The sequence below is a fragment of the Aythya ferina genome (assembly GCF_964211825.1).
Source record: "Aythya ferina genome assembly, chromosome: 28".
In the NCBI taxonomy this organism is placed as follows: Eukaryota; Metazoa; Chordata; class Aves; order Anseriformes; family Anatidae; genus Aythya; species Aythya ferina.
Genome location: NC_140325.1, coordinates 2727844 through 2741734, shown reverse-complemented (window position 1 = coordinate 2741734; position 13891 = coordinate 2727844). Strand labels below are relative to the sequence as shown.

Here is a 13891-nt window from a genome sequence, read left to right as displayed (position 1 = left end):
ACGAAGGAATAGGAAGTGATTTATGCAGGGGTGAGATAAAGACGGGGCAGGGAAGGCACTGAGGCACACACAGCGCTCTACAAAGCCCCAACAAACAGCCCAGCCAGCAGAAATCCCTGGAGGCCAGTACGAACCAGCAAGCTAGAGGCAAAATGCTGCCCGTGGCTTCCTTGCTCCCGTGCAAACTCCACATGTGTTATTATTAGATAGCTACGGAAACACACACCAAAACACAATTTTTGCCAGGCTCAGAGCTGGTAAACTAAATGTCAGCGCTGTGCTCCACAGCCATCTCGGATCCCTTTAATGCCAAGGGCATGCACGCTCGTTACCCAACCGAAACAAGCACCCACCTTGTGTTTGTGGAACATACGGAGCCAGCAGCTTTGCTCTCTTCTTCTCATACCCCTTTTGTGTGATGTCCCCTGAAACCAAGAAAAGAAAACTTATTTAACCAGTGTTTTTGTTTTGGGTTTCAGTTACTTTTCAGTGACACGAAGGTTTCACCTGAACGTGTCAATGCAAACGCCAAAGACAACCTGAAACCAAGTAGAAGTGGGTGCATTATGATTTCAAAGCCTCCATATTACAGAGTTTCTGTAGTTTCCCTTGGGATCATAGATATACACTATTTAAATGCAGTAATTTGAATCAGAACCGCTATCTAAATGGAATATCAAAGCCATGAAAACGTAAAAAGGGAAACTCGAAGCACATGAAAATATTCTGTAACCACAAAGCCAAGTCGGCTAACTAATAGAATAATTCCCAAACAACAGGGCAAAGGGAAAGTGCAAATTCAGAGCCTGAGCTTAAACTAATCAAAGGGAGAGCAGCTTCCAGCAAACAAAAGTGGGCCCAGTGCAGGAGGGAACACTGCTTAGAGCTCCTCAGAAAATGGAAGGATGAACAGAGGCACCTCTGAGATTACTGCCCGGCAAGCAAACCCTGTGATTCATAAAACCAGACTTGCAATATTCAGTTTGATATTCAGTGAAAGGAAGCTTTTTTATTTATTTTTAGAACTTGTTGATAGCCCTAATTCCATCGCTTGCCTGCTAGTAGAGCCACGCAGAAGAGAGATGCTTGAGCTCCACAGAAGCAAAACTCCAGAAGAGAATGCGTATTAGTGAACGTTTCCCTTTTTTAAAAAAAACTAATCTGTCTGATCCTGGAGATGTACCATCTGGCTGCTGTCTTTTGTTTTAATTTCTCACATTACATCAGAACCACAAGAAAGCCTGAAACCTTGAAGGGATTAAAACAAAAAGCCCCGCAGCATTTCAAGCCTTTTTGTAGCCTGACCTGCACTCATAACCTCATCTCTCTTGGGGCTGAAGGATTGGAAGTGATCAAATACACAGCAATAGGAAAACAGAATTATTTGGTATTCCTTACTCGGGCTAAAATGAAGCCAACGCTTGTGTTATAACAAGAAACTAGAGATCACAAACAACATGCTTGCTTTGCCCTGAGCCTGATTATCGTAAGGCTGCAGAGCATTAGACACCGAGCAGCACAGGCCCCAGCTTTTCCTGGCTCCTTGCAGCATCTTTCAGCCAGACACTTCCAGCCGGATCTGGACGGGCACATCAGAAAGGTGCTTAAAGGGTTTAGGCTCTAAGCCGCCCTACACCGCTGGCATCCCCGATGAAACATTCCAGCCAAGTGGCCATTGGGGTTCGAAAGGTGATTTTGCAGCACTGAGATGCTTGGCAAGGGTACGGGATTAGCTCCTTTTGCTGGACAGTCGAATCTCAGCATCGTTTAGCACCTAGCCTAAAAGTTTTGAGGCTGCAGCGGATAAATACGCTGCCTAGCGGAGGGCGTGCATTTGCACACACAACTTTATCTCACTTCTCTTTTGCCACGTTTGAGTCAGGCCCCGACAAGTCCGAACAAATCCAGCAGCAGCACATTAGAATGGCCATGAAGCACCGAAATGCCAACCAAAGCATTAATTTTAATGCTTGATTGCAATACACGGCTCAGTGAAATGAATCCAGCTCACGAGAAAGGTATGCTGCCAGCGTACGAAAACTACACCTTCAAGAAAAGCCATACAAAGAGCGGGGTAATGTTTTCATTGACTGCGTGAGCTACAGAACCTACAAGCTTTTGAGATCTGCCTCTCCATCTTCAGGGGCAGCTTGAATTCCCCCACATTTGGGTAGCAAATGGAGCGGGGTGACTGCCACTTCAGGAAAAACAAACCTGCGCAGGCAGGGGGAGGGATTTTCCCTTAGAAGCCAACCCGCAGATTTGTTTGGAGCTTGTTAGTTTGTGATTAACTTCTCCGCAAGATTTAATTGGGCTCCTGACATCGGTGGTTACGCACTATATATAATGCAACATCTGCCACAGAAATTTGTTGGCATTACTGAGGAATACTAGTGCATTACCAGCAAATAGCAGCACTCTCAACGGTCAAAACGTTTGCAACCTTCCCTACCACATGATCCGAGGCATTTATCTTATCACTTGAAAAAAAAAAAAAAAGGATTCTCCAAGCATGAGATAATAAGAAAAAGTCGGCTGCTATTTGGCAGCAGCAGGGAAGTTACAGCCAGTAAAACCCAGGCAGGAGAAAGGAGGGTGAGAAATTCCTGGGGCTTCCCTGCAGCTCTGTGCCCTCCCACTGCTGGGTTTCCAAGTAGTGCTTGTAACAACAACAGCAAAACCAACCCAAAAAAATAGGAAAAAAAAAGGAAAACCAAAACAAACCCATTCCAGCAGTATTTTGACAAAGACTGACAGGCTCAAGCACCTGTCTTACGGGACAAGAAGCCATCACATTTAACTTCTTAGGCTAGCCCCGTAGAAGGGGAACTGGACAGTAGGGAACAAAAAGGTTAAAAGAAACTGATAAAAAAGAAACTGATAAATAAACTGAGTTCTTTCTTTAAGGACAGCCACCCCTACAAGCTAGAAACAGACCACAATTAACTGAAATGGGATCTCCAGCAAGACATGGGGACTAAGGCTAGGAAAAAAAGGCTGCATGCAGGTATGGGTAACAGGTGTAAAATCACCTTAATAAAACCATGATCCAGTTACTGCAGCCACAGGAGTTACGCCTAAAGTGACATCGTGAGTCGTGCAAACAAATGTCTTTTTAACGTGGTGCATGAATGGAAGGCATTTATGGCACAGTGTCTCCTTCCTCTGGTCCCACATACCCCAAATTCGGGATCGATCCACTGAGAAATCAGAGACTCACCAGGAGGGAAATTTTCTTTCCCGCTATCCCTTTTCTGCTGATCTACAGGAAATGGAACTGGCTCGATCTGAACATAAATGCGGATTTCCTCGCAGAAAGTCATAAATTACAGCAACAGGAAGAGAGCCAAGACAATGGGGCTGCAATCTCAAGAACCATTCACTCCTACTACATAAACCTGGTAACTCCTCATCAAGCCTGCTCCCATAAATTCAAGGCTTTGTGACGTTTGCTGTGCTGAATTCTTCTGGACAGCTAAAAACCAACCCAAGAACTCCAACCCCTCTCTAGGCAGACGTAGCACCACGAAGCATTAGCGAGGCAAACGAGGGCTGACAATTTTGCTTTACCATGGTGCTAGTGTTTGTTCACTCCTCGGAAAGAAATTCCAAACAAAAACACTTACTGCTGAGGCATTCTTTTGGCCCTCTCCCAGCTACAACTGTTTCAGTTCACTTGGAGGCTATATTTATCTGTAGCCGTGCTTGTGCCTCCACGCGCTGAGGAGGCCCTGCCGAGGAAAAGGGGATTCTTGGGAAAAGAAAGCAGAAATTCAGTTCGTTTTCCATCAAGAACCATTCACCATCAACAGCCGACGTTGTGACATCATGACCTTGCCTACTGCCACAAAGCATCCCCTCCCCACGCTGCCCCTACCCCAAATTAAGCAGAGCATCCTCACCTACAAGGCCTCAAGGGCAGTGGTCTCAGCCCCGGGCCACCTCTCACAGCACGGCGGAGGAGTTTTAGCAGGACTTGCTACAAGCTATGTCATTACCAGTTCTGCTCTCACGTTATGGTCAGAGATCTTCTCTTTATTTACATTTAAGGGTTGTGTGAGCGAGCTAGGCCTCCGGTCACTGACGCGACGAAGAAACAGGCTCGCCTTCCTCCTGGCACCAGTAGCCACCAGCTCGGGTGCAGCAATGTCTTCAGGCAACCAGGAGGGTGGAAGAGGCTGAAGGGTAAATGCAGCCCTGCTCCATCACCACGATCCATCCCAGCAGCTCCACGCACCACCATTTTCCTCCCTCTGCCACCCAAACTCCCAGGTTTTTCCATCCCAAAAGCACCTCCGCGACTCACAAAGGTGAACCCATCCCAACACATGAGAGATTTGCTCCGGCCCAGCCACCAGCTCAGTTTTCCTGCTCATTTGCACAGCGTTTGGTGGACCAGCTCCAGGCAGCTCCACAGAACAGGTTCTGTGGCAGGAGGGTATGGAGGTGCTTCAGGAACTCCTCACCTTGCTGGGTATTGCAGTACAGATCCCTCTTCCAACGCTGCCCCCTCCAGCCCGTTTCATCTTTCCTCTCTTCTGACAGATTTAAAAGAATTTAAAAACATTCTACTTTTCAAGACACTGCAGGTCTTACAAATACATAAGAGATGGATGTCGTTCCCTGGAGTCAGAAGTAACTCAGCATTTATGGTTTGCAGAGACGGAGTCGAGTCCGGGAGCAACCCTCCGCCCTCGCCGAGGACGCCTGGACAAGGTCCTGACCGCAGGAGCTTTGTTTGTTTGTGATTAAACCAATTGCAGCTGAGAAAGAGAATTCCCTGGAAAACACAATGTTCCCTTCTCGTGTGATTCTCCTCCCTTAGAAATCAGAATTCGTCCTCATCACACGCATCCCCCTGGCATTTTCTGCCTGCCGAGAGTTCACGCCAACAGAGGAACCGCGCGGGCTTACCCAGGGCAGAAGGAAGCCCAGGGAACTGCCACCGATCAGCCTTGATGTTACACCTATATTCAAATCATGCAACAGAGGAGCCTCAAACTTCAGGAGCCTCACCGCCCTGTGACGCCAGGCTGCTTTTTAGCAATTAGGGTTGATGATCTCTTCTAACCAGCGGTGCTCAATCAGTGCAAGGTGGTAACACCAGCTAATCCTGCTACGCTCAGACAATACTCCTCTTTCAACATCCTTGCTCCCCTTCCCCCCATGGAATGAGAACACTGAATCATTTACTGTCTAACAAAACCATAATTACTACAGTGGAGAAATTAAGGAAAATGATCACGTAGCGCACAGCATCTCTCCAACAAAGCCTCCAAACACTTGACTGTATCAAGCAAAAGAGTCGAATCTGAAATGAGTTTGTATGCATTTGGAAAAATGTTTGGATGCTTTTAAAACATCAACAAAAAAACAATTTTGATATTTCTAGCAGCTTATGCTGACAGAGAATCCTGGAAATGCTTCTGGTCCATTCATTAGTCCCCCAACATGGATACCTGCTCTGTTTACTTAACAGCAAACACTCTAACAAGGTTATAATAGGAAAATAAGGAAATAAATTATATTATCACCATTGCATCTGCTTTTCAGGTCTCACCCGGGTTAAGTGACCTTGATGACTTTGCCTTTCTTCCCTGCTCCCCTTCTCAATCCCTAGGCACATGTGCCAGGCCATGTCTCCCTGCAGTTTTACCACCTCTAACTCTGAAAGGACACGATACCAAGCCTGGCTTTGCAGAGCTTGATTTTGTATTTCCTGTCCTTGACCAGAAGTAGCCACCAGCTGGAGATGTTGAAAGCCAGAAGTGCAGAGCTGGAAGTCCAAAATGTTCTTGTGCTGCATGCCACATCCAGATAAGGCCTTTCAAGTGTGCTTGGACGTGTTAGGTGGCATGTCTGAGAAATCCCAAACTAGAAAGGCATGCACGTTAACACTTCAGACCGTCTCAGCTACAGCCTAGGCAGAAAATAGCTATCACACCAACCAGTTTGGCACCTCAGGAACCAACATTATTGCCACTCACGTAATTAATTACCTATTTCAGAGTTAGAGCTCACCTTTCTTCCACCGCCTGGAGGACTGGCACCTTCCAGACACCCCCTGCCATGGTTTTACCAAGGCCAAAAGCTAAGATGTCCTCAGTGCCAGGCTTCATCAAACCAAAGAACAACATTTAAACCTCTTTTCACGTGCCCAAACAGAGCATACCTGTTAAAAGGTCTTGCACTCTCAACACTCTTTGGCTATAAATTCAGCACCAGAACTACGTTACAAGTTTAGACAATTCCCTCGTTCTGTTTGAGGCCAGGTGATGATGCAGCTTCAAAGATTCCCTCCTCCTTCCTTCTGGTGAAGCCGTATATCAGGTTTCCTCCTTGAAGACAATACCAAGGTCTGCAAACTACAGTCTTACAGAAAAAAAAGTCACAGATTTCTTAAAAAAAATATATAAATAAAGCCTTGCTCAGTCCTTATATCACAAAAAGCAGTATGGATAACCAAAAAGAACAGGTTTGCGCATTGCAGTTCTCCTTTAACAGCACCATTCTGTTCCCATTAAGAACATGAATAGGCTACTGAAAAAGCAGCAAGACTTACAAAGCTGTGTTTGTTAAGCACCAGCATTATACTGCTACAGTTGCAGCACTAGAAGTTTCACAGACAGATCAGCTCCAGATTAATTTATATACACTACAAGTCTACTTGGCTGCAGCACTGTGGGGACTCTGTTCCACACTTTAAGAAGAAATCTTTTCTAAAGGCTGATGAATGCTGTTTTATCAAGCTAAAACTATTTTAATCTCAACATTTCTTACTTCGAAAGAATGCAGCTGGATTTTCGTGGCGTGGTCTGCCCCATGTGCAGAGGTCCGGGGCTGTGTCATTCAAGGTCACAAGGTGCACTTCCCCCCAAGTCACTTCATGTGCACCTTAAGCACTTTTAATATTTTTTTATTGCTGTTGTTTCACCTTTAAACAACAAATCCATCTCCTGAAGAATGTCTCTCTCGTACAGCAGCATTTCGGAGTTGCAGCTGACCCAGTGTCCTCGCTTCACCCGTCTCGGCGCGTGTATTATGGGCAGTAATCTTGGATGCCATATGTGATGTATCACCAACCTGGGTGAGCTCAGGACAGAGTTCAGTTTTCTTTGTGTGCACGGGCAGGGGGTGACCGACAAAAAGGAGGTGGCATCAGATCAGTTTCAGCTGAAGACCCTCCCTTCCCCGCAGAAAAAGACCCGTGTGGCATCTTACTGCTGCTGCAAACGGCACCGTCCTGGGTTGGCAAAGGAGTTCTCGAAGGCTTAGCAAGACTGGGACACCGAAAAATACTTGGAAACTTACCACTGTAAATAAAAGAGCCCTTGATATGAACTACAACTCTGTTGATTCTTCTCTTTGGAGCAGACACGAGAACATTCCTGCACGTTGCACGTGCACAGTTTTTGCAGCATCAGCATGACCCCGGCATGCTCCGGGGTTGGCTTCTTCAAAGGATTTCCCCAGCTAAGTTGCTCAAACGAGGACGCAGCCAAATTTTAAGCCATACTTCTAACTCATTCCTGTGTCAGGAGAGGAAGGCTGGAGATGCTTTGCCTTTCAGACCCTTACCTGTTACAAGAGGATGTGTGATGAGCTCCTGCACCAGCAACTCAGACCTCGCTATCGATGCAAGGCTGACATCTACCTCTGCAACAGGCAAAATGTTTAAAATAACAAAACTCCTGGAGAAAACCACTCAAAACCTTTAAATACATCACCAAATTCTGTTAACTCTGATAACCCTACTAAATAAACACTCTGCTCGCAGCCTCTAACAAACACCTGCAAAGTACAATCACTGAATGGAATTTTTATCTAAGCCATTGTTTTTCAAAGTGCAGCCCGATGAATTTCACGTGGAATCAGCCAGGTTGGAAAAGACCTCTGAGATCATCCAGTCCAACCTTTAACCTAGTAGTAGTAATAACATGTTACCCACAAAAGCAGCATATGCACAGAAATAGCTTAATCCCATGCACAAATAATAAATCCTGCCTCTAACCCCACCCTGGAGAAAAAAAAATAAATAATAATATACAACTTATAAATAGCTGCGACTTGCATGGGGAAAAATAAGTTTTCCCTTCTGAATATTACACAGGGCACAAAAGCAAAGCTTTGTCACAAATAGGGCTTTTACAAAATCTGTTCAAGAGAAACGTTTTCACCTATTTTTAACAAGCAGTCCCTGGGCAGAACTTGGGTTTCGGTGTAGGAGCCCTTCACGGGGTTTGTAACACCAACGCAGCATCAAAACAACGCATTTAGATGATGAAAAACAGCAAGAGCCACATAACCGTGTGCAAGACCTGGCTATATGCACAGTCGAAGCTGAGTAAAATATCAAACAAGACGACTCACAATGAATTTTAAAGCCCAAGTGAAGCAAGTCTGCAAAAATTCTCTTTTCTGACTAACCTCCGGCAGAAACTCATTTATTTCACCCCCAGCACAAACACGCAGACCTAGCCCTCTACCACCAGACTGAAAACAAAAGTTTCCCAGGAAATGACTAAACTCCAGGCAAGAGCACCAACCCCATGACTCAGCACCTATTCAGGAGGTGCATCATTGTCCTCCTTCAGGGAGAAACCGAGCCCTCAGAACCCTGCGTGTTGATAACCTTCTCCCAGGAGTCGTCCTTCCAGCCCAACTAGCTGGGATTACACGCAAATTCTCCGCCTGTTCCAAGCAGCACACTTTCTCCACCAAATAGGCTACTGTGGACAGATGAATTTCCAAACCAAGCCTGTTTTCAACACAGCCTTAATACCAAAAACTTGCAGGCTCCCAAAGAGAACTCATCCTGCTTCAAAATTAAATATTTCAACCTATGCAGAAAGGCATCTGTCACTAGAAAGCCAAGCATCTCCCCTTAGTTTTTCCACAACCAGCATCCAAAGGCTGTCAGGGGCTCCAAAGCAAGGCGATGGGTTGAGGAGGGACGTGTAAAGCTTCTACCACACCGCAGCCATCGGTGGCACTGGCTGGCAGTACAAGGCACACAACAAAACCTTCTTCTCAAGGGCTTTCCTCTTGCCCCCGTGCACAGAAACATCAGAATATTGCTGCAGTGGATCTACCTTGGATGAGACTGAAACAGGAGTTTGTATGGATTTTATCCTGTCTGCAACTCCTGCCACTCACCCTTCCAAGGCCTGCAGACAGCAATGATTAAGAATGCTCTTGAGGAAGGCTTTGATTTTCCTACCGTAGGCCAACTGCCACGGGTATTCCTTGCTGGTAGCCCTCCTCCACACCTGACACAGAGCAACGCCTTGCCAAGCCGTCCAGAAGCATGCTTTGGATATGCAACTTGTTTCAGTCCGACTGTGCCCGAAGTTGCCTTTTGTAATTAAATTCTAGATCCCTGAACACGATGTCAGAATGGGAAAAGAAAGAAGTGAAGAGCAATTACTCCCCTATCTACTGATCAAACAGCGCTTCTTATCACAAAGCACTCAGGTATGGAAATGCAACTCCCATCCTCCTTTAAATACAGCCCTAACCTAGTTGGCATGCTGTACTGCACCATAGCACGATAATTATGGAGCTCCAGATGGGCAAATGCTATTCCAAATAACTGGCTGAGCTCGATGATTATGCATGTTGAAACAAAGAAATATCGCCGCAAACGCATTAGCACTTAAAAGACCGATCGCCCCCCAAACAAAAAAGCCATCAAAAGAATGAATTTATCGAACTAAAGAGGTGAGACATCTATCACGACGTGTTCTCCCGCATGCCTCCTATCCCGATCCTCCCAAAGAGCCAGTGCCAAGCCTGTATTCACCAGGATGTCACTCCTCATTCTCAGAAAAGGGCAGCAAGGAAACGATGGCTGCTTGAGAGAGCAAAACACATTGTTTGTCCCAAAGCACTCAGATCTGCAACACAAACCGCAGCCACGCTACAGCATTAGCGAGTGCTCACTCTAGGATAGTTACTATTACACAGCATTAGTCACCCCAGTAGGATCCCACTACTTAATGCTAAAGCAATACAATTATTAATTTTTTACCCAGCCTCAAATTAGTGTGCAACACCAGTAATTCGCCTTGCAGGAACTCCCACCCAATTCCAGAAGCGTGCTCGACGAAAACACAGGCGGCAGAGCGGGTGAGCAGCTCCCAATCTGCTCCTGGCTCCCCTATTTCATTCCTTCTGAGCCCGACTGGTGGGAACCAAAGCGGAGATAGCCATCGAGAGCCATTTGCACTGTGTTAAATGCCCTTAAACCTGCCCTGCACGTGGTCATTCGAAACAACCCCGTGCCCAGCACAAATCCTACAAAAGCGGAGCTGCGTTGGGGCTCGTGGCAAGCTGCTCGGCGCCGTGCACAAGCCCCGAGTGTGTGCAGGCTCCTCCACGCCGAGGCGAGGCCGTCTCTTCGGGACTGAAGAGCACTCCCTGTTCAAGTTGGCTCCAGGCTTGGGAAAGCCGACTGAAACAGAAAGAACAGAAGAAAAAGGCGCTGTGCAGCAGGGCAGAGGAAGCAGATTTCAGGCCCCGCGCTTCAGTACAGGCTGTGTTAAGCTTCCAGCTATGTTTACATCAGCAACCGTGGCTTCTTGAGGAATTTCACTGCTAAGGAAACCACGCTGGCATGTCCCCAGCAAGCCTAAGAAAACCCATTATTGTGTCAGCTGCAGTGCTCTTTACAAGAAAGCTGATGCGAGGAACGACTTCTGTTCGGGGCATGCCGGAGAGTCAAAGCGTCGGCTCCAGCAGCACTTTGTTCAGACGGCGGGTAGCAGGACGTGGTGACATCCTGCCAACGTGAAAGCCTTTCAGCTGGATGGACGAGCAAAACTGTGGCAAAACATCCTACTGCAGACACGGCACAGCTCGGCAATCCAGCTCACAGTCAGCCCAAGGGCTGGGAAGCCCACCCGAGATCCCCCCCGAAGCTGCTGAGCACAAACACTTCCAGAGAAATTGGCTCCTCACAGCCAATTTTCCCACCCTGGCCTCTCTCAGGGGGCACCATCTCCTTTTTCAATAAACTGAACTCTCAAGTGTCTTACTTGTAGAGGGAAGGAAGTGTGGAGAAATCAGTAGGATTATTTAAGAGCACACAGTCAGCAACCTGGCAAAAAGAAAAGGAAGGCAAAGCAAATGAGCAAGAGAGCTTACAAAAAAAAAAAAAAGAGTTTTCCTGCAGTTAAAGATGTGGTCTAGTTCGAAGAATTGGTCTTTGAAAGCAAATAGGGGAATTATTTACAATAAAACAACCTTCCCAAATGCAATGCATTTGTTATGAAAGCTGTCGCCGCAACCTTGCTAAGCGCTGTTCCTGAGATCACATTTTCCAGCCAAACGTTCACGTGAGCAAAATTCACAGGAGGAAATTTCTACCTTGTTGACTTCTCATTAGTGAAAAATAAAGCAGAAGATAGCAACGGAGGAATCACAACAAATGACCCCAGAGCACCTCGCCGGGATCCGCGGCAAGCGGGGACCAGAGGCACTGGATAAAACAACAAGCGGAGCGACACAAAGCTTTGGACAATCGCTGCTTTGTTCGTGCCATAATTAAAATCTCCCCAGCAGCCTAGAGAGCGAGGCTGAGTGAAACATCTCATCCCAACTCCTCCCTGGCCTAGCTATGGCACGATTTTGGGAAAGCTGCTTTCGTATTGCGAATGACTGAGAAAATCTGCTGATGCTTCCCCCCCTCTCGGGGTCAGCTCTTCCCCGTGCACGGCGTGAGGAGGGCAGAGAGCTCCCCAAGCGGGGGGACCTCCCTTCTGGGAAAGCAAAGCTCAGCTTAAAAGCTAATAAACCTCGCTGGAGAGCCGACTGGGCAGCTTCCAACCCCGCCAGCTCCGCGCTGGAGGCCTGCAAACCAGGGACCGGCCCTCGCACAGCACGGCCAACGCTGGTAATTAATGAGGCAGCCCCTAACGACACGCAGGAGCTGAATAGCAATGAAAGAGGGAGCGGGTTGCACATCTGGCACCTGGCAGAGCGCTGCTTTGCTGGCTAAGCAAACACCCCAACACCCTGCGAACTGCTCCGTGTGACGCCGAGGCTGCTGCACCCTCTTCCCACGAAGGCCAGGGACGTTGGATGCAGTAGAAATAAACTCAGGGTGATTTATTTATGATAGCAAGGGAAGGAAAACAAACACGCTCGCCTAGGAATGAGACAGCTTTCTGCAGGTAAATTGAAAACTCCTGTTGGTAAATTCGGTATGAAAGGACCAAAAGGCAGCATTAGCTATAAACAAATTATTTTAAACAACAGATCGACTGATCCAGCAAACAGCAGCCAACTGGAAAGAAACATGAGCTGGTAAACAAAAAGGGGCTCTGCCAGAAGCCAGAATGCTGACTGCGTTTCCCCTTTTTTGTTTGCATCTTGAATCACGAACGCCACATTTCGGGAGGCTGAACGTGGGACTCAGTCATGGCTCCGAGGGCCGTCAGCTGAAAAGCACAAACTCCTCTGCAGGCCTCACCCAGAACTGCCTGAGCACGATGCAAACCCACCAGGAGCTTGTGTACCACAGGCAGCTGCACGGTCTGAGTGGAAAAAAAGGAACTCGGCCTCTAAACTGGTTCCAAATCTTCCTCAGGATGAGTTATCTGCTGCGCTGAAAGGCAGCCTACCTGAACCAGATCTGCTCTCACGTCCTGTGCTCTTCACTTCCCACAATTTCTTGAAGTTGAAGGAGACAGAGCTTTATTTCTAGTAACTGGTTGAAATGTCACGGCATGTATGTGCTACAGGTAACGTATTGTGCTGACAAGCTGCAAGCTCTCCAAAATCAAATATACTGTGAAAACACTTGTTAAAAAAAAACAAGACACAATGAAAAGCCATGATACAAACTTCCAAAAGATGTACCAGCCACGTAAGTAAGCACGCTGCAGCCCTAACCGAGAGGAAGCCGAGCACCTCCTTGACACCGAAGCACCCGAGCTCTCTCCTTTGCAGCACAGGGCTCGACGTGAGCACAGCCCGACTTGTGCCCCGAGCCCTGGCAGCCCAGGCGAGGTGAAGGGATCGGGCAGTGATGGATCAGGGGATGGTGCTGCCCTGAAAGCTGCTGCTCCCTGTGCCATGCAGCTGGCTGCTGCTTGCCCACGCTTTTTTCCGCAGGGTGACACTGCCAGCAGTCCCCATGGCACGGACGGGTATCGATCGCGTGGAGGTGATGAGTGTGTGCTTGGTGGGACTCTAGCTGGAGAAAAGGAAAAACTGCTGGATCTGTTTTATGGTTGTTTATGGCAAAGCTACTTACAGAACAGGACGAGCGGCTTAGAAGGTTTTTTTCAATCATAAATCAAAATAAATAAAACCGCATTCCATACTGCGAGTTAATCAGAACGCTCTCTCAAGTTGTCCTCACGTATACCACCACAGGGAAGAAAGCCTGACAAATCTGCTAAAAGCTTTAAAAAGCCTAAATTAAATATTAATATTCTGAAAATGATGAAGCCAGCACAAAAACACAAGTCTCCTTACCACTCCAGTTCTGCATAGCCCAGAGCTGGAGATGAAAGATTCCTTGCAAACAAGGATGCTTTTTTTTTTTTTTAATTATTATTTTATTTAAAACACGCTAGATGGTATTATGAATAAAAGAGGAAAAAAACAAAAGCTCTAGCTGCACAGGTTGGGAACTGCAAGCTGTCTTAAAAAGCAACAAACAGCAAAATGTATTCAGAGTAAACCAGTAACAACAGTTAATTGTTGTAACGCCAGCTAATGAAAAGCAGAGCCAACGGGCTATCAATACTGGATTACAGTTACAGTTAGTGTGACGAGAACAACTCGTGTCAAAGCTAAAGTCAGAATCCTCCCCTTCACAGTTCTGCTTCTGATGATTGTTCACGTTCAGGGCATTCACAAGCCAGGTACCTCGAGACAAGCA

The 13891-nt window shown here is 46.9% G+C and overlaps 1 protein-coding gene across 3 annotated transcripts in view; it reads right to left on the bottom strand.

The window, feature by feature from the left end:
- The window catches only part of DIP2B (disco interacting protein 2 homolog B), a 68195-nt gene that overhangs the window by 38749 nt on the left and 15555 nt on the right, over positions 1-13891 (bottom strand). For all 3 annotated transcript variants that reach the window (XM_084500057.1, XM_084500058.1, XM_084500059.1), the window contains exon 2: positions 354-425. In XM_084500057.1, coding sequence (XP_084356183.1) covers positions 354-425 — 72 coding nt within the window. The remainder of the gene's footprint in view (positions 1-353; positions 426-13891) is intronic.